General features: G+C 65.8%; 9 protein-coding genes across 9 annotated transcripts in view; 6 read left to right on the top strand and 3 right to left on the bottom strand.

The window, feature by feature from the left end:
* Positions 1–124: 124 nt before the first annotated feature.
* On the top strand, positions 125–685 carry EMIHUDRAFT_239537 (hypothetical protein; the record flags this gene model as incomplete). The annotated part of the gene is made up of 3 exons (XM_005775914.1): positions 125–154; positions 257–440; positions 582–685. The coding sequence occupies 3 exons, from the start codon at positions 125–127 to the stop codon at positions 683–685; spliced, it is 318 nt and encodes a 105-aa protein (XP_005775971.1).
* A 2,571-nt stretch (positions 686–3,256) lies between these two features.
* EMIHUDRAFT_239535 (hypothetical protein) lies at positions 3,257–4,033 on the bottom strand (the record flags this gene model as incomplete). Its single annotated transcript, XM_005775913.1, has 1 exon — positions 3,257–4,033. One exon carries the CDS (start codon positions 4,031–4,033, stop codon positions 3,257–3,259), a length of 777 nt encoding a protein of 258 aa, XP_005775970.1.
* A 126-nt stretch (positions 4,034–4,159) lies between these two features.
* EMIHUDRAFT_457991 (hypothetical protein) lies at positions 4,160–5,022 on the bottom strand. The gene is made up of 3 exons (XM_005775912.1): positions 4,986–5,022; positions 4,662–4,882; positions 4,160–4,576 (listed from the first exon to the last, which is right to left on the bottom strand). Exons 1-3 carry the CDS (start codon positions 5,013–5,015, stop codon positions 4,354–4,356), a joined length of 474 nt encoding a protein of 157 aa, XP_005775969.1. The 5' UTR covers positions 5,016–5,022; the 3' UTR covers positions 4,160–4,353.
* A 4,332-nt stretch (positions 5,023–9,354) lies between these two features.
* Positions 9,355–10,371, top strand: EMIHUDRAFT_239531 (hypothetical protein; the record flags this gene model as incomplete). Its single annotated transcript, XM_005775911.1, has 4 exons — positions 9,355–9,519; positions 9,590–10,108; positions 10,193–10,251; positions 10,329–10,371. 4 exons carry the CDS (start codon positions 9,355–9,357, stop codon positions 10,369–10,371), a joined length of 786 nt encoding a protein of 261 aa, XP_005775968.1.
* A 387-nt stretch (positions 10,372–10,758) lies between these two features.
* Positions 10,759–12,729, top strand: EMIHUDRAFT_239530 (hypothetical protein; the record flags this gene model as incomplete). The annotated part of the gene is made up of 4 exons (XM_005775910.1): positions 10,759–10,764; positions 11,602–11,699; positions 11,816–12,041; positions 12,301–12,729. The coding sequence occupies 4 exons, from the start codon at positions 10,759–10,761 to the stop codon at positions 12,727–12,729; spliced, it is 759 nt and encodes a 252-aa protein (XP_005775967.1).
* A 132-nt stretch (positions 12,730–12,861) lies between these two features.
* Positions 12,862–13,782, top strand: EMIHUDRAFT_239529 (hypothetical protein; the record flags this gene model as incomplete). The annotated part of the gene is made up of 1 exon (XM_005775909.1): positions 12,862–13,782. One exon carries the CDS (start codon positions 12,862–12,864, stop codon positions 13,780–13,782), a length of 921 nt encoding a protein of 306 aa, XP_005775966.1.
* A 695-nt stretch (positions 13,783–14,477) lies between these two features.
* Positions 14,478–16,217, top strand: EMIHUDRAFT_457990 (putative alanine-glyoxylate transaminase). The gene is made up of 6 exons (XM_005775908.1): positions 14,478–14,664; positions 14,744–14,877; positions 14,970–15,056; positions 15,124–15,258; positions 15,384–15,651; positions 15,775–16,217. The coding sequence occupies exons 1-6, from the start codon at positions 14,565–14,567 to the stop codon at positions 16,023–16,025; spliced, it is 975 nt and encodes a 324-aa protein (XP_005775965.1). The 5' UTR covers positions 14,478–14,564; the 3' UTR covers positions 16,026–16,217.
* Positions 16,218–16,497: 280 nt separating this feature from the next.
* On the bottom strand, positions 16,498–17,322 carry EMIHUDRAFT_444079 (hypothetical protein; the record flags this gene model as incomplete). The annotated part of the gene is made up of 3 exons (XM_005775907.1): positions 16,999–17,322; positions 16,886–16,931; positions 16,498–16,764 (listed from the first exon to the last, which is right to left on the bottom strand). The coding sequence occupies exons 1-3, from the start codon at positions 17,265–17,267 to the stop codon at positions 16,498–16,500; spliced, it is 582 nt and encodes a 193-aa protein (XP_005775964.1). The 5' UTR covers positions 17,268–17,322.
* A 4,175-nt stretch (positions 17,323–21,497) lies between these two features.
* Positions 21,498–21,903, top strand: part of EMIHUDRAFT_444078 (Hypothetical protein) — a gene marked incomplete at its 5' end in the record, with an annotated part of 1,764 nt that continues 1,358 nt past the window's right edge. The window contains 2 exons of the mRNA XM_005775906.1: positions 21,498–21,536; positions 21,635–21,877. Coding sequence (XP_005775963.1) covers positions 21,498–21,536; positions 21,635–21,877 — 282 coding nt within the window. The remainder of the gene's footprint in view (positions 21,537–21,634; positions 21,878–21,903) is intronic.

Raw genomic sequence — 21,903 nt, 5'->3', positions numbered from 1 at the left:
GGGTGTTTTCAGTGTGTTTCAAGCGAGCCAGCCTGTGGCAGAACACTTCGCTTCGCGCTGCAGCGCTTGGGCCACCGCCCTGGCCGTGAGCGAGCTTTTGCCGGCCACGGCGGCTACCAAGAGGATGGGCCCGGGCTCTGGCGCCGCGAGCACGGTGCCACCTCGACGAGAGCAGGCCTGAAGCCGCCCGGCGCTCGCCGCGCTGCCCACGCCAGAGACTGGCTTGCTGCCGCACCACCTCTCGTGACTGTACTAGGTGGGACGGAGGTCGACACTGGTCAGCACCGCGGCTGGTGACGCCGCGAGGCGCCCGCCAACTCTCGGCGACGGTGAGACGGTGCAAGATGTGCAGCTCTCGGCAGACGTCGAGGCGCTCGAGCTGCGGTGCAACGAGCCGCTCCGCTCCCGTACGACCCGCTTGTACAGTGACAAGTGGCACGGTTCGCTCCCGTCTACACGCTCGACTTCCTCACCAGGGTGCGCCGCTTGCGCGCACGCACACCTTTTGCCCGCCGCACACGCGCACCCTGCCACAGACACGTCGATGTCGCGCACTGCTCAGGTGGGGCAGACGTTCCCAGGCTCGACGCCTGGGAGTGTTGTCCTATCATCCGCGCTCGTCGGCGACTCGACCGACTTCCCCAGCGAGAGTGTTGCGAGCAACAGGGTCGCCTCGGCGGCTTGAGCTGCGCAGCGACAGATCACTCCTCACCAGGCAAGCTGCGGCCCGGACGGCCGCGTCTCGTAGTTGCACACCCGTGGCGACTACGTTCCCGCGGCGGTGACAATGTCCCGTGTTGACGACGGGAGACACTGGTGTCACGCGCCGGCTTGCTTGCGGCTCGGCGCGCGCGCCGCCGCGCGTGGCGGCCGCGTGAGGCGTTGCACACCCTCGTTCGGGCGTGTGTCGTGGCTGTGTTATGTGTGTTTGGTCCTTGCCCCCAGATTTTGTCTTTTTATGAATGTTTGCTACTCGCGTACTCGTGGGGAATGATCACTGGGAGACGCAAAAAAGAAGCGACGTCCGTCCTTTGAACGTTTCGCGCGAACCCACCCGCATCACGGCGCGCTGAAAGCCAGCGAGATCTCGGCTGCTCTCCATGCAGGGCCTTCTCCAGGCCGGTGCCGCCGCCGCAGCCGCCGAAGGGATCGGCCTCGACGGTGATGACGCCAACGAGCCGAGTCTCACCTATTCCTACGCTCAGGCAGCCCGCCGAGCCCTTGGCGACGCCGGGAGGAAGCGGCGCCAGAGTTTGAAGCCCGGCCAAGACAAGTGCTGGGTGGCCGGTTGCGAGTGCACCGTAGGCCTTGAGAGCATCCCTGCTTCCCGTGTGGAGGATGCCGCGTACATCATGGAGCACGAGATGGGCCTCAGCTTCACAAAAGACGGGAATCCACGTCCGCTGCCCCAGAAACAGAACAAGCTGTGCGGTACGCACCGGCCCGAGCTACCCGCGGAGCGAATCATTGGGGCAAAGGTGCTGCTTGAGGGCGACGAGTTCTTTGTCGACGCGACAGTCACGGGTCCCGCTCAGCCGCCTGCTGTGCAGCCGAGGCGGCCGCCTGGCTCTGCTCCTCTCAGACGGTGGCGTGCCACAGCCGACAGTGATGACTTCACGCGCGACCTCGACGGGGATGAGGAGGTGTGGCGTCTCTCCCGCCTGCGTAGGCTTGTCGCCAACACCGTAGAGCGCTCCGAACGCGTCAATAAGTTGAGGACCGAGGTGAAGCGCCTGCAGCGCCAGACGCGCGAGCTCAAGGCGGCGGCGGAGGAGGAGGGCGAGGGTGAGGGCGAGGGTGCTGGGCCAGACTCGAGCGCACCTGCAGGACCACCTCCCGCCCCGACCGTGTCCTCAAAGACCGTGCGACTGCGGGTGCCTGTGCCCAAGGATTGGCAGCCACCGCAGCAGCCAATCATCTTTGAGGTGCCAGCTGGACAGGTCCCGCACTCGATGGCGACGACCTTGATGGTCATCCCTCCGCCCTCGACTGTGCCTGGCGGGTTTATGCACGCCGATGTCAAACTGACGATTGAGGAGCCGCCACCGGTGGAGATGCCCGACAAGGGTGGAAAATCTTCGAAGCATCTCCGTGAGTACGTCGTCTCTCGTGCGTCGCAAGCCGGGCTCGAGTACTCTGCCGATGCAAACCCGCTCAACCCTCCTCGCGCATGGCCTCTGCGAGAGCAGCTCAGCTTTGCCAACTTGCGACCCGAGTACTTTGCTCTTCCAGAGCGCTCGAGGCTGTTCAAGAAGATGTTTGGCTTCGACTCGTGGGACGAGGCCATGAAGGTGTACGAGATGGTGTACCGGTGGGTCGAGAGGACGGATGGCGTGCGGCGAGCGAGGGAGGAGCGGCAGGCGGCGCTGCACCCGCGCTTCCAGTTCCTAGCGGCCCTGTGGCGAATGCGGGGATATAAAGATATCGACGAGCTCGCCTCTTTCTTTGGCCTCCTTGCCCCGCGAATGAGCGTAGACTCTTCGCGGTGGATCCGTCGCCTCGGCCGCTTTGCGAAGAAGAACCTGGTCATCGAGCCCAAGGACTACCAGACGGTGCTCGACCTGCTGCCCAAGTCCTTCAAGGAGTGCGGCCTCGACACCGTGGTTGCCATCGGAGACTGCACCGACATCATGACCGAGACCTCACGCGAGAGCATCATGACGTCCAACCTCCTCCGTTCGGACAAGTCTAAGCACTCGGCGGCGATGGGGCTCACGTGGTGCACGCCGAATGGCCAGATCATCATCGCGACCGACCTTTTCATGGGCCGCTCCTCCGAGCACGAGGCGTGCAAGGCGTGCATCCCGGCCTTTGAGCGCATGCCGGCGAAGTTCTCAGTCATGTACGACAAGGGTGTCTCGAAGCTGCGCGTCCACCTGCCGCACCTCAACGAGGTGATAATTCCTTGCTTCCTCAGAAAGGCGCCGCGCTTCACCATCGACCAGGGCATCCGCAACCGTGGCGTGACGTGCTGCCGCTACGTGGTGGAGGTGCCCTTCTCTGGCATGAAGGCGTGGAAGATGCTCGGCGACGTCGTGAAGGAGGAGGACAAGCCCCTGCTCAACTACGTGTGGTGGTGGACCATCGGCTTCCACAACCTCAACTGCGCAGTGCTCAAGCCGCCGTCGGGTGTGTGAGGTGTATGTGTTTCTCATTTTGTGACTCCCTTTTTTACTCATTAGTCATGTCTAGTTGGGCGACTGGGCCACGTCCGCCACGTCCGCCACGTCCACCCCGCTCCCGTCCTCCTCGCGACTTAGACGGTCACAAGTCCCCATCCCTGCTTGCCTTCCGCCTTCTTGTGCTTGAAGTAGTCGTGGCCGGAGGCAATGACGAGAGCAAGGAAGCGGTCGTAGTTCCAGCCGACAAAGGAGAACTTGCTGTCTACCTGCTTGCCCACCACCTGCTCCATCAGCCGGGAGGAGCGGTACGTTTGCGACATGATGTTCCAGTCGTAAATCACCTCCAGGGCGCCAAAGGCAGCGAGGTCGCTGTCCTCTGAGGCGGCCCAAATCACCGCCTGGTCCACCCCCAGCTCCCACTGCAGGGACACGAGCTGCTCGTCTGCCTCGTACGGTGCAACGATGAAGGGCATGTCCTTGTCGATGCACTCCTGCATCAGCCACGCCCAGAGTGGCTCGGCGGGGCGTGCAGCAGCCTTCCACTCCTTGGAGGCGTCCTCGTTCCTCGCCTCCTTTGCCAGCGCCTCATCGACTGCCTGCTGGCTTGTCCCGCGCCGCCTCTCGCGCTCCTTCTTCTTTGGCGGGTACGCACGGCCATCAAGGACGAGACACACTTTGCCACCCAAAGCATAGATGCCCTGGAGGTGCTGCATCACATACTGCTGCTGACGCTGCGAGATTCCCTCCTGCGCCACCTGCTTCGGCTGCTTCTTCGACGCCCTGTGTGCGAGGCCCGAGATGTCGGTAAGCACCATCTTGCCGTCAAACGGGTTGTGGGCGCTGACGTGAACCAGGTCGCCGGCAGCGGGGGCAAGGATCTTGCCCTTGCCCGCACCAGAACCCCATCCCATGGAGAGCAGCCGAGCTCTCGCTGGGTATCAGCGGCCGTGATGCGCGGTGGGTTCGCGCGAAACCTGCGGTGTGGACGTCCGCATTTTTGACCGCTCGCCGACTTCTTTATTTTTTGCCAGCGATCATTCCCCATGAGTACCCATTGTAAAAAGACAAAATCTGGGGGCAAGGACCAAACACACATAACACAGCCACGACACACGCCCGAACGAGGGTGTGCAACGCCTCACGCGGCCGCCACGCGCGGCGGCGCGCGCGCCGAGCCGCAAGCAAGCCGGCGCGTGACACCAGTGTCTCCCGTCGTCAACACGGGACATTGTCACCGCCGCGGGAACGTAGTCGCCACGGGTGTGCAACTACGAGACGCGGCCGTCCGGGCCGCAGCTTGCCTGGTGAGGAGTGATCTGTCGCTGCGCAGCTCAAGCCGCCGAGGCGACCCTGTTGCTCGCAATACTCTCGCTGGGGAAGTCGGTCGAGTCGCCGACGAGCGCGGATGATAGGACAACACTCCCAGGCGTCGAGCCTGGGAACGTCTGCCCCACCTGAGCAGTGCGCGACATCGACGTGTCTGTGGCAGGGTGCGCGTGTGCGGCGGGCAAAAGGTGTGCGTGCGCGCAAGCGGCGCACCCTGGTGAGGAAGTCGAGCGTGTAGACGGGAGCGAACCGTGCCACTTGTCACTGTACAAGCGGGTCGTACGGGAGCGGAGCGGCTCGTTGCACCGCAGCTCGAGCGCCTCGACGTCTGCCGAGAGCTGCACATCTTGCACCGTCTCACCGTCGCCGAGAGTTGGCGGGCGCCTCGCGGCGTCACCAGCCGCGGTGCTGACCAGTGTCGACCTCCGTCCCGCCTAGTACAGTCACGAGAGGTGGTGCGGCAGCAAGCCAGTCTCTGGCGTGGGCAGCGCGGCGAGCGCCGGGCGGCTTCAGGGCCTACTCACGTCGAGGTGGCACCGTGCTCGCGGCGCCAGAGCCCGGGCCCATCCTCTTGGTAGCCGCCGTGGCCGGCAAAAGCTCGCTCACGGCCAGGGCGGTGGCCCAAGCGCTGCAGCGCGAAGCGAAGTGTTCTGCCACAGGCTGGCTCGCTTGAAACACACTGAAAACACCCAAACCCGAACCTACTCATTCACCGGGCTCTCAGGCGCTCTCCGAAAAATATTTTTTTGCTTTTCGCGGACACGGCCTCTTCTCGCCAATACTACCCTCCAACAAATCGCAAGCACAACCCACACGATCACCGCTGGCCTTTGCTGTGCTAGCGCCCCCGACGACGCGCATTCGCCAACGCCCTGATCACTTGTCGAGTCCCAAAACGTCCCGGCGCTGCCGCTCCCACTCCGCCTCGCTGATGAGGCCGTCGTCGTGCAGCTTCTTGCACGCCAGCAACTTCTTTCTCACCTGCGGCGCACCGCCGGGGCCCCTCGCTAGGGGCGCTCCCATCACCTACTTCCACCTCTGTCCCGCGCTGCGGGCGAGCTCGGTGTCTAGCGTGGGAGAGGCTCGCCTCCTCAGAGCTCTCGCCCTTGGCCTGCGCTTTGCCGTCCGTCGGCTTCTTGCGCGCCTACAGGGCTCGACCACTCCAGGTCCCAGCTCTCCCCTTCCCTCTCCGACATTTGACGAGGCACCTCGGCGAGAAGTTCTCGGACACATTGCTTCTCCTCACGACTCAGCGGTCCCAGCCCCAAAAAGTCGCGCAGCGTCTGAGAAGGGGGGGGGGGAGCGGCGGTGGAGTCCGGCTGCTTCTTTGAAGAGCAACGAGCAGCCCGCCTGTTCCTCCTCCCCATCGTCGTCCCCTGCCATCGCCTCCGGAACAGCCTCGCTCGCCTACAGTCCTCCACGTGCCCGTCTCATCCGCTTGTTCTGGCGTGTCTGGCCTGTCGCACAGTCTGAAAGCGCCGCGTCGGCCGCATCCTCAAGCTTTTCCCGCCCCGCCCCGAGCGCTTTCTTAGTGATGTCGCCAAACTGGGGAGGCGGACCGGCGGCGTGAGGTGCAGGAATTGCTGCGTGTGGAGGTGCGCAATGGCGTGCGACAGTCCCTTGTAGGGCGTTCGAAGAGGGAGCAGGCGGAGCAGAACAGTGGCCGGGGTGTATGGGTAGTTGTGGAGGCAGTACTTCTACCATACTTGGTAGTCTTCTCCCACCACGCTGCGCGTGATGTCGCCAAACTTGTAGTTGCCTGCGGGAGTGGGGCCGCGAGTCACTAGGAAATCACGGCCCCACCTGAGCGCAAGCGTTGTTCTTTCAAGTGCGTCGCCTACGCCGCTTGCCACCCCGCCGACAGCATCGCCTGCATGGCTAGCCGCGTCCTCCATGGCCTGTGCAGCAAGTGACAAGGCGGCACAGCTTAAAAGCGATGTCTTACCCCGGAGGAAGGAGACTCGGACGGCATGCCCCACGCCTGAGCAGCTTGACTCGCCGCATCCTCAACCGCTCCCTTCGCATGATCAAACGCGTCGCTAACGAACCCGAACATGCGTGCAGGTGCAGCACCGACGGTGAGTGAGCGCGAGCGGGCGGAGTCTGCTCGTCGGACGGACGCGGGCGGAGGGACGCACGTTCTCAAAGCGAAGCGAGAAAAGAAGCAGCTTTTTCGCTGCAGTAGTATGTGGCTCTTTACGTACCCGAAAGGTGGACTGCGGACAGGGTTTGCGATGAATAGCGACTCCGAAGGGTGTTCGGGATTTTTCTTAGCTTGTGCACGTTATTCTCGCGCAGGACTATCTATGTATGTAAAAAGGAGAGGGCAAAGATTTCGTCAGGGAGGGGGAACTGGAAACGAATCGGAAACGAATCGGAACCCGAAAACGCATATGACCTCCTACTTCCTCATGATCCACCGCAGCCACCCTCGCCTCGCCCTCCCGCCGTCTAGTCGCTCGCTCGCCGCTCGCTCGCACGTTCGCGCTCGACCTTTTCTACTTCCTCGTGATCCACCGCCGCCACCCTCGCCTCGCCCTCCCGACGCCTAGCCGCTCGCCTGCCGCTCGCTCACACGTTCGCGCTCGACCTTCTACCGGTACTTCGTGATCAACCCGCCGCCACCCTCACCCCCCGCCGCCTAGCCGCTCGCTCGCCGTTCGCTCCCCCGCTCGCGCCAGACCTTCTACCCCCTCGTGATCCACCCGCCGCCACCCTCGCCTCGCCCTCCCGCCACCTAGCCGCTCGCTCGCTCCTATCCGTGCCACGCCTATCCGTGATCCTGCCGTTACCGCGCCGTCCTTGCTCCTCCCTGCCGTGCCGCTCCTTCCTCCGTGCCGCGCCGCCCTTGCCGTTTAGCCCGCCGCCCCCCCTGCCGTCCGTTACCGCCGTGCCGCCGTACCGCCCACGCCGCCGCCGCCCTCCACCCCCTCCACACCGCCGCCACCGCTGCTCACGCCGCCGCCGCCCTCCACCTCGCCCACGCTGCCGCTACCCTCCACCTTCTTCCCACCGCCGCCGCCGCCGCTCACGCCTCCGCCGGCCTCCATCTCGCCCACGCCTCCGCCGCCCTCCACCTCTCCCATGCCGCCCCCCCGCCCTCCACCTCGCCCACCCCTTTGCCACCACCCTCTCCTCCGCCGCCCGTCGCCCCCACCGCCCCCCTACTCCACCCCTCGCCCTCCCCCCCGCCCTACCACACCACCCACCGCCCGCCCATGCCGACTTCCACCCTCCCGCCGTCCTCCCCGCTCCCCGCCCCTCCGCCCTCGCCATCCCCCATCTGTGCGTTCCACTCCGTTCGCTCCCTCCCGCTTGGCGCCCATCCCGCCCTCCGCCCTCGCCCCCGCCCCTGCCCTGGCTGGCCTGGGTGGCATCTCCCCATTATCACGCGCCAAGTGGGAGGGAAGTGGACGGGGCCCTGAGCCGACCTAGCCCCAGACGGAACGGGGCGCCCAGCTGTAGTCAGTGCTCCCCCTGAGGTGTGCTAACGTTAGTCCACCAGCCCTGACTGGAGTTGGGATAGTAGATAGATGCTAGAAGAACCTGCACAGAACTCTCGGTGCAGACTGTAGTATGCAGAAGCAGTGTCGTCCCCCCTCTCCCCGACGGCGATGGCGGTGTGACGATCGAGCTACAAGAGGAGCTTGTTCAGCAGGATCCGGGATAGTCAGATGCACTACCTCACACTGGGCCTGAGACCACCGTACGACGCCTCCCATCACCGTCTCGGATTTGTGGGAGTCGAACCTCTCCGGGATGAGCAAGCCCATCAGTATTCATTTTGTGATTCTCCCCGGCACCAATTGGTTAATTGTCAAAATTCCTGTTGTGCAAGAGGGGAGAGGGCTCTGACGGAGTGTGTGGCGGGAGAGCGGGCAGGGAATGGGCCCGGGGGAGGGGGGGGGGGGGGCTCAGCCGTGCAAAAAGCATCAATTAATAATATTAATGAAGAAATATTGCTCGGCCGTTCATGAAGTCCGTCTCGATCTGGAGGAGACGGGTCAACCCCGTGAGGACCAGATCAGGTTCACATTGTCGTAGCCGGAGGGGATGTTGACCTTTAGCTCTTGGGGCCACCATATGCTTTGGTTTTTTCCCCCACCAACCACTCGGGCAACTTTTACCAAATGCCAAAGTTGCACTTTACCACTCGGGCAGATTCGACGATTATGCATTTCGATTGCTTTTACCACGCAAACTCGATGAAACGGCGGACGGAAAACGCGTTCGCGGCCGCTCGCCGGAGAGCTATGCATGAAGCGGCCGGCGCGCCACCGCAGCTCACCGATGGAGCGTGCGCTCAATCCACAGGCGCAGCAGCATTGCGACGCATTCTCCAAGCACGGCCTCTGGCGTTGCGAGTGCACAGAGAGCGAGCATTAGTCGACAAAAGCACTGATCTGTGGGCAGCAGATCTCCATGCCGGTTGCGCCCAGCGAAAGGACAACCGCGGGCCTCGGATGCTTGCCCGGACGCGGACCCGCCGTGCGAGTTGCAGACCCGGAGGAGGCCGCTCACCCCCAGAGAGGCCATGCCCAGGGTGGTCCGCCATAAAAAGGGGGCGCCGTTTCCGTCCGTCCATTGGCTCACACAAGCTAAAGATGTTCACGGGCCCCCACCAGGGAGGCATGGGGAGCCCCGGGTACTCTTTTGGGTGGACGCGAGACAGAAGACGACGACGTATACAAGCTCACCAGACTTCTGTGTGAGCTCTGTGTCTTTCTGCTAACAACTAAGACTTGAGAATGAAAAAAGAATTTAAACAAAAGAACTCTCTCTCACAGCACACAGGCTCGACACAGGTGCGAACTGGCGCGTGCTAGTACTATCAAAAAAGAAATATCCATGCCAAATGTTTGGATCCGCTGCCCGCCTCTTACGCGCTGCAGTGCTGCTGTGAGTGATGGGCGCTGCGACGCGCGTGAGGTCGGCTCACTTCTTCAAGAAGGTGCCAAAAGAAATCACAGAGGGCACCTGGCTCGGCGGCGTCGTCTCGATCACCGGCGTGCTCGTGACGGCGTTGCTGGTCGCTTCACTGACGCAGACCTACCGCACCGCCACCGTCAAAGTGCGCTGAGGGCTGGACAAGACGGCCCAACCGTCCCTCCCTCACGCCCTGCCCTGTCCCGCCGACGCAGACGGAGCTCATGCTAGACCGGCCCGCCGACTCCACGGTGGACGTGTCGTTCAACATCACGATGGAGCGGCTGCCTTGCCGCTTTGCTTCGGTCGACCTCTTTGACGAGACGGGCACCAAGCGGCTCAACATCACGCTCTCCATCCGAAAGACGCGCCTCTCTGCCCTCGACGGCTCCCACCTCCCCGACGCGGCGCCCGAGGTCTGGACAGACGAGCCGGGCGAGGTTGCGGCGCTGGCGGGCGAGGCGGGCGGCGAGGTCGGGAGGCAGCTCTCCTCGACCGACGGTGTGGTCCCCGTGCTGACGAGCTTCCCGGACCCCGCGGTTGCGGCGGCGCGGAGTGCGAAGGGTGCCAGCGGGGACGCGCCTCCCTGCGTCGACCTGGACGAGAGCTGCCCGAGCTGGGCGAAGGGCGGCGAGTGCGACAAGAACGCAAACTACATGCACAAGAACTGCGCAAAGGCGTGCGGCGTGTGCGACCCGGGCGTCGAGGCGCCGCCCGATCCGCCCGCCGGCACGGTACGCGCCGACGACGCCTGTTCGATGGCACGTCCGCGACATGTCCGCGACATGTCCGCGACATGTCCGCGACATGTCCCGTAGGTCAGCTTCGACGACTATCTGCTGGACAAGGAGCTCTCCCTCGTGGCGTTCGGCGCGCCGTGCCGCCCTTCGCCGGGTCGGAGAGGGGGGCCCTTCGCTCGGACCACTCGACCTTGACCGGTACCCGACACGGTAGGCGCGCCCTGGTGCCCTTGGTCGCGAAAGATGGAGCCGTCTAGCCGAGAGATAGCCGAGATAAAGCCGAGATAAGCCCTGGTGCCCCTGGTCGCGAAAGATAGCCGCGCCGTCGAGGGGCGGCCAGTGGCGGTCTCGTACACACAGCCATGATTGCGAGTCTTGCTCTTGGTAGGAGCCTGTCCTCGAGGAGGCGCACTGTCCTCTAGGAAGTGTCTAGGAAGTGTCTAGGAAGTGTCTTGGTAGGAGCCTGTCCTCGAGGAGGCGCACGAGCTGGTGCAGATGGACGGGCTACTCTCACAGACGGCGCGAGACGGACAGAGAGACGGACAGAGAGACGGACAGAGAGACCGATGGACGGACGGACGGGATCTAGCCGAGCTCTAGCCGAGATGTAGCCGAGATTAGCCGAGCACGACGAGCGCAAGCTTATGGCTGTGGGCAGGTCGGCATCGCTCGCGTCGACTGCACGCACGCCTCCTCGCGCGAGCTGTGCAAGCGGATGCACATCTCCGCCTTCCCGACGGCGAGAGGAGCCGAGAGGACCTCGAGAGGAGCCCGCGAGGGCCCGAGAGGAGCCCGAGAGCGAGAGGAGCCCGAGAGGAGCCGAGAGGAGCCAGAGAGGAGCCAGAGAGGAGCCAGAGAGGAGCCAGAGAGGAGCCGAGAGGAGCCAGAGAGGAGCCAGAGAGGAGCCAGAGAGGAGCCAGAGAGGAGCCCAAGAGGAGCCCGAGAGGAGCCCGAGAGGAGCCAGAGAGGAGCCAGAGAGGAGCCGAGAGGAGCCAGAGAGGAGCCAGAGAGGAGCCAGAGAGGAGCCGAGAGGAGCCAGAGAGGAGCCGAGAGGAGCCAGAGAGGAGCCAGAGAGGAGCCAGAGAGGAGCCCGAGAGGAGCCAGAGAGGAGCCAGAGAGGAGCCCGAGAGGAGCGGCACCTTGGCGAGACTTGTGCTGGCCCTCGGCTCTGCTCCCCGCCCCTCCTTGCAGGTGCGCATCTACCGCCACCACAACGAGCACTCGCACGAGGAGTACGAGGGAGAGCGGTCTGCAGAGGCGAGCCTCCTCCTCCTTCCTAGACACTTCCTAGACACTTCCTAGACACTTCCTAGGTGGTCTGCAGAGGCGAGCCTCCTCCCCCTCGAGACACTGCGCCGCGCCCTCCCCCTTCACACGGCCTCCCCTTCACACGGCCCCGTCACACGTCCGGCCGCGAGCGGGCGCTGGTGGAGCTGCGGTGGCAAATGGGAAGTGAGGCAGCGTGACCTGCTCCTCGTGCTGAGCAGGCGCTGGTCGAGTTTCTGCACGAGGCGATCGACATGCACGAGGCGACACCTCGAGCTGGCGCCTCCTTCCCCTGTGACCTCGTGGCTCAGTCTTGCGGGTTCGCTAGCAGGAGGAGCTCGGCTGGCACCCGCTCACGCACCTGACGCACATCTCGGGCGAGGGGTGCGAGGTGCGTCCCTCTCGCACCCCTGCCGTGTCTTCTCCGAGATGCAGAGAGCACCTCTCGGGAGGCTCCGTTGCCTTGGTACAGGTCTCCGGCCGCTTGCGCGTCTCCCGCGTGCCTGGCACGCTGCGCATCTCGGCGCAGTCGCACCTGCACTCCTTCGACCCGCTCTCGATGAACGTGACGCACCACGTCGACTCCTTCCTCTTCCTCGAGCCGGGAGACGACGCGGGAGAGCGGCTGCACCTCTCCGACGCGGCTCCCTACCGGAGGGCGGTGCCGAGGCGCTCGCTCAGACCCTCCCCGGAGCCTTCTCAACGCCTTCCCTAGGCCCGCTTCTGGAGGACGGTGCCGAGGCGCAACGGCGCGGCCCGCACGATGCACCACTCTCTCGGCGTCATCGACGGCGCGACTTAGCCGAGACTGGCCCCGAGATGTCTTGCCGAGCTTCACCGCTCTCTTTCTACGGCGCAGCACCGGGGCCTGCGAGAGGCGGCTTTGAACTGCCTCCGTCGCACTGCCTCCGTGAGCCCAGCTCGTCTGCCCCGACGCAGGCGGCCACGGCGTCGGCGAGTCTCAGCTCCGCAGGGAGACTTTCGTGATGCACCGGCAGGCAACCACCCTAAAGCACTTCCTCAAGGTCGTGCCCACCCGCAGCGTGATGCGCGCCGCGCCGGCGCCGCTCGACTCGTACCAGTACTCGACCACTTTCAACGAGTTTTCTCCGCACGAGGCGAAGCTCGCGATGCACGTGGCGGGCGAGGACCTCGAGCCGCGCGCCTTGGTGCCGCAGACGGTCTTCAGCTACGACATCTCGCCGCTGCGGGTCGTGCACAGGCAGGCGGTCGGCTCGTTCGGCGACTACCTGACGCAGCTCTGCGCCGTGGTGGGCGGCGTGTTCACCGTCTTTGGGCTCATCGACAACGTCATACACGCAGGGGTGAAGGCGGCCAAGCAGGACTAGAGCCCCTCGCTCCGGCGGGCGGATGTGAGGCGCGGGAGCGTGAGGGGGGGGTGGGGGGGAGGGAAAAAGACGTTTCGTGAAGGTTCTTGTGGCTGACCGCCGAGCGTACATCGCGCGTGCGCCGCCTCGAACATGGTCGCAGACGCCATGTTTGCCGGTGAGCTCAAGCACCTCAGCGGCTACGGGAGCGCAGTGCACACTCACGGCGCCGTCGCAGCCGACAGGCCGAGCGCCTCCCGCGACGGAGTATTGCTCTCGCTGCTCTCGTGGAACCTGCTTGCTCCGCCCTACAAGCGGCCACGAGAGTCCGAACAGGCGTCTCGCAGCCGTGCGCTCGCGCAGATAGCGTTGGTCCGTGAGTCGGCGGCCGACGTCATCGGGCTGCAAGAGTTTTGGCTCGAGCAAGAGCACATGGAGGCGTGGAGCAACTTTGCGGCGAGCGAGGGCTACTGCATGCTCGTCTCGCCGCGCACCGGTGGCAAGCCAGACGGGTGCTGCATGCTGGTGCGGCGCCGACGGCTCGCCGGGCTGCCGTCGATGGAGACCTACTCGTTCGATGACTGGGGCAACCGCATCTTGCAGTGCGTGACGCTGCAGCTGGCCGGGTGCAGCGACCGGCTGATGCTGGCTCACACGCACCTCACTTTTCCGCACGCCAATGGGCACGACCCGCAGATGCGCCGACACCAGGCTCGCAAGCTGGCGACGTGGGTGCGCGAGCAACGCTCCAGCACCCCCCACCTGGCACTCTTCGGCGACCTGAACGGGGACGTGCACGACCCCGCCGTCTCGCAGCTCCTCCAGTCGGCCGAGCTCGCTCCAATGTCCGGGGAGACGGACTGGGTGAGCCATCTGAGCCACTTGGGCACGCCGATGGCCTGCGACCTCGTCGCCACTGCCGAGCCGGCCGCCGGCGGCGTCCGAGTCGGCGAGTGGAGCTTTGGCGGCAGCGCGGAGGAGCTGCTGGCCGGCACGTGGCTCAGCGATCACCGGCCACTCTACGCGTCGCTCGTGCTCGACTCGCGGCAGCCCAGCGACAGCGAGCCCGCGTGAGCTGACTTTGGGCGGGCACGCCCTCGAGGGGAGGCCTCCCCTCCGCCATCTTGCCGCCTCCTCGCCAGATGGAGCGCGGCAGAGTGAGGCGTGGGGGCCGGCGGCGGGCACACGTTTTGTGGCACGCGTGCGAGGGGGAGAGGCGTTTCGTCCGTGGGCGTTCCTCCGCGAGGGCGAGGGCGAGAGTGTGGCGAGACATGCACATCTGTTTTCCTGACTTGTGCGTGGGGCGGTGGAGGAGTAGCGCAGGTCCATGCCGCGAGAGAGAGCTAGGGGAGTCTCTCGGGTCCTTCTTCGCTGTCTTCACTGCCGAAAAAAGAAAGCACGGGTGGGCAGCCTGGCCCCGGCCTCTCCGCACGCGGTTTTTCTTCAAAATGACGACACCCTGGCATGGTCGCTTGGCTGCTGCGGCGGCAGGCGCTGCGCTCGCGCTCGCCGCGCTCTCCGCGCGCAGGGCGGCGCGACGCTGGCTCGCACGGCGCTGCTGGCGGGCGGTGGGCCTCAAGGCGAGGCTGCTCGAGGCGCGGAGGCGAGACTTCTGTCCAGCGCAGTCCGTCTCGTACGTAAACACGGACCCGCTGCTGGTCGTCGAGGGTCGTGGCGCGCGGCTGATCGACGAGCGAGGCCGCAGCTTCCTTGACACGCGCAACAACGTCGCGCACGTCGGCCATGCTCACCCGGCAGTGGCGGCCGCCGTGGCCGCGCAGGTCTCGACGCTCAACACAAACACTCGGTACCTGCACCCGACCGTGTGCGAGCTGGCGCGCCGACTGCTCGACACGATGCCCGCTCCGCTCCGCGACGGAGTCGTCTTCTTCGTCAACTCCGGCTCCGAGGCAAACGACCTCGCGCTCCGGCTCGCCCGCGCGGCAAACACACGCGGCGCGCGAGCCGGAGGCCTCGCCGGAGGGACGCCGACCTGGAGCCCTCGCCGGACCTTCTCGGAGCCGCCCTCGAGTAGGCGCGAGCCGCTGCCTGGTCGTCGAGCACGCCTACCACGGCCACACGTCGGCGGTGATCGGTCTGTCGCCGTACAAGTTTGACCATCGCTCCTTTGGGGGGCGAGGCCAGCCCGAGTGGGTCACTAAGTGCCCGGTGCAGCAGACGACTCGTGCCGCGGCCGCACCCGCCCGACCGACCCCTCGCTGAGCCTTCCGGGCCCTTGCCGCGCCCCCCTCGTGCCGCAGGCGCCCGACTTGTTCCGCGGCCCGCACCGCGGTGCCGACGCAGGAAGGCGGTACGCAGAGGCGGTCGCAGAGGCGTGCGGCGAGGAGGTGCCCAGGACACGTCCACGACACGTCGGTGACCCGTCCGTGGGCGAGGCAGGCGTGCGCCGCCGAGGGCGAGGGTGGCGTGTGCGCCTTCTTCATCGAGTCGGGCATGTCTGTCGCGGGCGTCCTCCTCCCTCCCGCCGGGTACCTCGCCTCCTGCTACGAGGCGGTGCGCGCGGCGGGCGGCGTCTGCGTGGCGGACGAGGTGCAGACCGGGCTCGGCCGCTTCGGCACTTGCTGGCGGGCCTCGAGCAGCGGGGGCGGCGAGCCGCTGGCCGGCGAGACGCCCACCGCGCGAGTGGGTCCTGTAGGTGGGGGTTCGAGCAGCAGGGGGTGGCGCCGGACATCGTGACGATGGGCAAGCCGATGGGGAACGGGATGCCGCTCGCCGCGGTCGTCGCCACGCGGCGGGTGTCGGATGCTTTTGCGGCCGGGCCAGAGTATTTCAACACGTTCGGCGGCAACCCGGTCTGCGCGGCAGCGGGGCTGGCCGTCCTCGAGGCGATCGAGCGGGACGGGCTGCGAGCAAACGCGGCGGCGACGGGGCAGTGGCTGCGGGCGGCGCTGCAGGCGCTGCGGGCGGAGGAGGCGTCGCACGGTGCCGTCGTCGGGGACGTGCGCGGCGCAGGCCTCTTCATCGGCGCGCCGAGAGCCGAGTCCGCCGAGGCGCGAGACTGAGGCGCGAGACTCGTTGCTCTGAGCGAGCCCGCTCTGGCGGTAGGCGTCGAGTTTGTGCGCGAGCGAGCGTCCCGCGAGCCCGCGGCCGCCGAGACGAGTTGGCTGTGCTCGCGGCTCAAGGACGAGCACCGCATCCTCACTTCGATCGACGGGCCGCACGACAACGTGCTCGTCATCAAGCCGCCCCTCTGCTTCAGCCGCTCCGACGCCGAGCAGCTCGTGCACGCGCTGAGGAGCGAGCTCGTCGGCATGCGCGGCGCAGACCTCGCCGGCGTGACGGCGACGCCCACGTGAGGAGGGAGGGGTAGTCGACAACCCGCTCTCCTCCAACGGCCCCGGGCCCCCCCCCCGCCGGGGCCGCGCGGTGGTCGGCCGCCGGCCGCCGGGGCCGCGCGCCCGCGCCGCCGGCCGCCCTAGAGCGTCGCCCCATGCGTCCAACCCAGTGACACTTTCTGATTTATTGTTCATTGATGCTCACAGCGGAGTAAAGCGGTGCACGCCGCGATGGCGGGCGCGGAGAGGGCGCAGATGGCCCACACCACGCCGGTCCACGGCTCACAGCTTTCACAGCTCACACCGGCATGTCAGATGTCTCTCGCTAGAGTGCACACGAAACGCGAGGCGGCGGCTCTCTCGCGAGCGGCCACTTGCGGGTGCACACCAGCTGGATCACAGACCAGAACCTGCGACCCGCAGCGCGCCCCGAAGCAATCTCGATGGCACACCACAGCGCTACCCTGTCCCCTTTCAGCAGAGCGCCGCCCCCTCAGAGCTGGAAGAGCGTCCCGAGCGTGTCCTGGATCCCTCCCCTCGACCCGCCTCCTCGCGAGCCGCCCTGGCGGTAGAGTCGCATCAGCCAGCTCGTGTCGGCCGCGTCGATCTCCTCGAGCTCGCGCATCGCAGGCCCGCTCGGGTCGTAGCGCTGGCCGGGGAAGGGGCACTCGGCATCGCACTGGCTGCTACAGCTCATGTAGCCCCCCGCGGCGAGCGAGCCCCACACGGCCGGGTGCACCTTGAGCGCGTTGTACACCACCTGCAAAGGCGCCGAGGGCGCTCCATCACGTGGGGGAGGAGGAGCGGAGGCGGGTGACGGCGGAGGGCGCGGGCTCGGCGTGGCGTCGCGCGCGGCGGCGGGGCAGCGGCGCGTCGCGCACCTCCTCGAGCGGCCACATCTTGAAGGGGCGATTGCGAAAGAGGTACCTGCCGCGCAGTGCGACCCTCGTTTGGCGACAGAGGGGAGGGCGGAGCGGGCGGCGTGCGTGCGCGCCAGGTGACGAGCGAGATGGGAGCCTGCCACCGCAGCGACGCCTGCTGCAGCGCCGTTGCCTGCGTCCCCAGGCACTCTTTGAGGCACGAGCGGCACTCGCCGCCCAGCGCCCGGAGGAAGCCCAAGCCGGGAGGCAAGCTGCTGCCCGCAGCTGCGGTGCGGTCCTCGCGCGGCTGCTGGCCCGCCTGGGCCTCGCCCGTCGCGATGCTGCTGGCGCTGGCGCACGACGACAGGCAGGCGATCAACGCAGCGGCGGAGGTCAACCTCATCGCCTCAGACCTCTATCAGACACCTTGCAGCGCCACCCGGCTTGGGAGAAGCCGGCGAGACGCGAGAACACAAAGAGAATAACCTAAATAAAAGAAGAGTAGATCAAGGCACGGGCAGAGGAACGAGAGAAGAATATAGGGTGGATAAAGCGCCTGTTCACGGCATGGAGGGTGAGCCACACCGAACGTACCGAGCGAAGAGCCGAGCGGAAGGAGGACGGGGAAGATGACTCCGAGGAGAACGAACCAGAGAGAGATTTTTAGCAATACCAAACAACTCTAACACTCACACGTAATTTGGGGCCTGGAGCCCTGTTCACGCGCGCGCGAGACGTGCAGACAGGGTTGCCAGGTGAGAGCGAATGGCGCGGTTCACGCCTCGCACAACAGAGAGAGAGATGCGCTCTGCATGGTGGGACATAAAAGAGAGCGAGTACTTGGGCGAGTAGGCTGTGCGGTCAACGCTGCCGCGCGCGACTTTGCGCGCGAGGCGGCGCAGCTTGAGAACGGCGGTGGGCGAGAAGCCGCCGCCGAACGTCTCGTGGAGCAGCAGGTTGAAGTTGTTGCGCTTGACAAAGATCGCGTCGTGGTAGAAACCGCGATGCGCCTTGACGTAGCCGTGGCCGGTCTTGTGGGAGAAGGGTTGGCCGGGCTGCCCGCGCGCCTTGCAGCCCATGTTTAGGCGGCGGGCCTTTTCTTCGGTGTTGCCGAAGGCGTAGGAGTGGCCAACGGAGGCGGGCGTGCCGCCACTCGAGGCGTTGCCAACGCCCGGCGAGGAGGTCTTGAGGAGGGGCGTCCAGAGCTTGACTTCATTCACCTCATCGCATCCTCCCGGGCCAGCGTGGGGGGTTCCGCGAGGTCGACCTTGTACCCCTCGTTGTACTGCCGGGTGAGCTCTGGTTTCTCCTTGTCGCCGTGCACGACCGGCGCGTTGGCCGGGGCGCGCATCGCGTCCGCCCAGGCGGCGAGGACGCCGTCGTGGGGCCGCCGGTGGTGGGCCTTGTTGTAAAGGTAGTCGCCGAAGAAATCGACTGGCATGCCCCGCTCGAGCGCGACCCGAAGGGTGGGAAGCGCCGCGGAGAGCCAAAGGCCGAGCTTTCGCTGGAGCTCGTCTTGGAGGGTGTCGGAGGAGAGGGCGGTGGCGTACGTACCGTCGACACGGACATCGAAGGCCTTGCCGGCGAAAGGCGTTGAGGCGGAGACGAAGCGCGCGGCTTCGCGGTTGTTGACGGCGCTGTCTCCGAGGGACGGGTTGTTCTTGACGTGCACATCCCGCGCCTTGACGAGCTCCTGGTGCGCGTACCAGTCCTTGCGAACCAGTGGAAATTCAGTTGTCAGATGTCACGTCTCACGATGCATCCGAAGGGGACCCCAGCGCCGGCATCATCCGTAGAGGCACGAGTGTTCGAAGAGAGAGTGGACCTGAGCAACAACATGACCTGTAGGCAAATGATCGGAGTGGGAGTCAGAAATGTGGTCCTTGCGCGAGGGGAGCTCGATAGACTCGAGGGGCCAGGATACGCCGCGAGGAGGACGGAGTTGCGCCGAAAGGCGAAAGAAGCCGCGAGAACAAGGGACCGGCAGGCGGCGGCGTCGCAGGACGAGGCAGAAGAGAACGACGCGACAGAGGAGGAAATGACAAGGGAGAGAACGACGAGAGTGGGACGACCGCGAGGTGGCATGAAGGTTGCAGCGAGAAGCGGCGAGAGACTGCGAAGAGAGATAGGAAGAGGCAGACTCCCTAGGGTGGGCGACGGCTAGCGCATCACACACCTCTCCTTAAAATCCCTGTGTGGTGGCGGCGTGCCGTCCTCCCATCCCTCCCTTGGGTTGCGTGTTTTCTTTCTTTCTGCCCAAGGGTGGGCGACGGCTAGCGCACCACATCCCTCTCCTTAAAATCCCTGTGTGGTGGCGGCGTGCCGTTCTCCCATCCCTCCCTGGGCGCTGCGGTGTCTGTTTTCTTTCTTTCTTTAGAATAAGAGGAATCAACCGTCACGTAAACGCACAACCGATCAACCGTGTTCACATAAACGCACAACCCCGGGCCCGAAATCGCAGAGAGACCGTGTTCACACCATTTTCACACCGTTCAAACGCGGCCCAGGTGCCTCCTCACGCATATTTGGCTGTGTGTTGCCGGCACTGGGGCCTCGGGAGACAGCCAAAAAAATCGTGCAAAACGGTTCAAATGGGCGTCGTCACGGCACAGGCAAGTTTGGGCCTTGCGTCGTGTCCGAGGGGCCATCCAAGCTCTGTTCACAGTGAACAGAGCCTGCCTTCAAAGGCGCGAATGGCTCAGCACGGCCTGTCACGCTCCGCTGCTGCCCTCTTCGCTGTTCTCCGCCCGCCAGCTCGACCGACTCGACCGCCGAGAGGCTGGGATCGGCCGGCGGCGCGACGCGTGGCCTGTGCTGCGGCCATCTCGGACGCTCAAGCGGCGCCAGCCAGCGGCTCGGCCGCGCATCCTTCACACACGCCGCCACGACCGGGATGAGAGGGCCCAGTGTCGAGTTCTGATGCGAGCTGAATGTGAGGGGCGGCTGTGGCGACAGCAGGTTCACCAGACGGCCGTCAAAGCTTGCCGTCGGCGTGCTGTCGTGGCGAGAGCGCGAGATCGCTGCAGAGGAGCCGAGTGCAGTGACGAGCCAGAGGCTACCTGGGTCACCAAGCGGTGGACCTTGCCCATTCTGAGCAGGGCTGTGCTTTGGTGGGGTTGTGTTTGAGCACGTGTGAAGTGGGAGTGCGTGCCGGTGGTGTCTGTGGGTGAAACAAGCGTGTGTGAGGCCGCAAGAGCCCTGGTATGAGCCAGAGTGGGCTTCATCACCCAAGATAAGGACGGTTTGGGACAGCTCAGGCTTGATACTGATGGGCCTGGGCCGGGAGAGCGGCAGGAGAGGCGAGGTGGTGAGCTGGGAAGCCGCTTTGTCGGCACCTGGATGTGTCGCGGATGACGCGGTGCCAACAAGTACTACTTGCGGCTATTGCTCAAAAGATTGGGAGAGAAGGCCTACATATTATGACTGCATCCATGCGTCTGGTGCATGAGGGCTGTGGATCGGTACATTTCACGGTCGGTGGCGCCGGTATTGACCTCCGGAAATCCGTCGCAATCGCCTCTGATGGGGTCCACCGGGAGTGCTCTCGAGCCCTCTCCGTGGCATCACGAGCCGGTGTAAGCTTGAAGACCCGAGATAAGTGCGGTCTGGGACAGATCAGGGTTGCTACTGATGGGCCTGGGCCAGGAGAGCGACAGAGAAGGCGTGGTTGTGAGCTGAGAGGCTGGAGCGTCCGCGTGTGACCTTGTCGCGAAGCAAGTGCCACGAAGAGCTACCTCGATTTTTAGCATAAAAAGAAAGCCAGGGCGTGAGGCGCGGGCCGCGCTTAGGGGTCGCGGCTACCCGCGTGCGTCGCGCTACCCGCGCTCTCCACATGCCAAGCAGCGGCATGGGTCGTGCGGCGGCCGTCTCGGCCGCGGCCGCGGCCGCTTTCGCCGCCTACCACGTGTGGCGTCGGCGCCAGGTTTGGCACGAGCAGTTGGCGCGGCCTGCGACGAGCACTGCCGACAACGCCGAGGAGCCTGATCCGTGTGCAATCTGCCTCGAGGAGCCGCGGCTGCCCTTAATCACGAGCTGCGGACACCGCTTCTGCGCGCCGTGCTTCCTCGCCTGGTGGCGACGCCAGCCCGACACCTTCGACGACCAGCTCATTGCGCTCGCCCGCTGCCCGCTCTGCACTCGCGAGGTGACCGGGCTCACTCCGCGAGGGCAGTGGTCGAGCGGGGAGGCGCGCGCCGACGCGGGCGACCAAGAGGAGGTCGCCGAGGGCGCCGCTGAGGGCGCCGCCGAGGGCGCCGCCGACGCCGCAGAGGTTGCCGAGACGCTCGCGTCTGTGCTTGCGTACAACCGCGGCGTCTCGCTGATAGCTGTCTTCCGGCCGATGCGAGCGCTGCTCAACTGGCTGCGCACCGTGTGCAACGTGAGCTCCGTGGTGGTGTACAGCGCGGGCGGGCTGGTCTGGCAGATGGTGCACCTCGAGCTTGCGGCGATGGGCAGCATGTTCCGCATCGCGCTGCCGCGCGACGAGCGGCTGCGGCTGGCTAGCCTGTGGCTCTGCGTGACGGCGGCGTTCCACAGCTACACGGGCGGGAGGCAGGGAGGGGCCGTTCTCGCAGGACTCGTGCCCTGGGCCGCGGACGCACTCGTCAAGGGCGCGGCTCTCCTCGGCGACTTTCGACACGCCGAGCTCTCCGCGGTCGACATCACGGCCGGGGCGAGATGCAGCCGAGATGCAGCCGGGATGCAGCCGAGATAGAGCCCCCTCCCGTCGCCGCCAGCTCGCCTCCTAGCCGGGGAAGCCCCTCGCCTCAGGTCCTGCCCAGCTTGCGTGTCCTCTCGTGGAGCGCCTGCCTCTTCCGCTTCTTCCTCTCCGCCGCCACGCCGCAGCTGCGCGACTCGCCCCTCGCGCCAGCCCTGCCGCACATGCAGCGCCTCTGCGAGGCACGCCACAGACCTCCGACACACCTCCGACGCACCTCCCCCACACCTCCTCCACACCTCCTCCAGACATCCTCCACACATCCTCCACACCTCCTCCACGCCTCCTGGGGACTAGTCCCGGGCTACTGCCGGCCTCTTCC

Source organism: Emiliania huxleyi, assembly GCF_000372725.1.
Source record: "Emiliania huxleyi CCMP1516 unplaced genomic scaffold EMIHUscaffold_290, whole genome shotgun sequence".
NCBI lineage: Eukaryota > Haptophyta > Isochrysidales > Noelaerhabdaceae > Emiliania > Emiliania huxleyi.
This window is presented reverse-complemented; position numbering and strand designations above follow the sequence as displayed.

Bases quoted from the DNA above. Each gene is read 5' to 3' on its own strand.
- EMIHUDRAFT_457990 (XM_005775908.1), top strand. From the start codon at position 14,565: ATGCCCGCTCCGCTCCGCGACGGAGTCGTCTTCTTCGTCAACTCCGGC. The intron at 15,057-15,123 runs GTGCCCAGGACA...TGCGCCGCCGAG, and splicing joins CAGAGGCGTGCGGCGAGGAG to GGCGAGGGTGGCGTGTGCGC. The intron at 15,259-15,383 runs GTGCAGACCGGG...TTCGAGCAGCAG, and splicing joins GCGTCTGCGTGGCGGACGAG to GGGGTGGCGCCGGACATCGT.
- EMIHUDRAFT_457991 (XM_005775912.1), bottom strand. From the start codon at position 5,015: ATGGGCCCGGGCTCTGGCGCCGCGAGCACG. The intron at 4,883-4,985 runs GTGCCACCTCGA...TGACTGTACTAG, and splicing joins GCTCTGGCGCCGCGAGCACG to GCGGGACGGAGGTCGACACT. The intron at 4,577-4,661 runs GTGCGCCGCTTG...CGCACTGCTCAG, and splicing joins CGCTCGACTTCCTCACCAGG to GTGGGGCAGACGTTCCCAGG.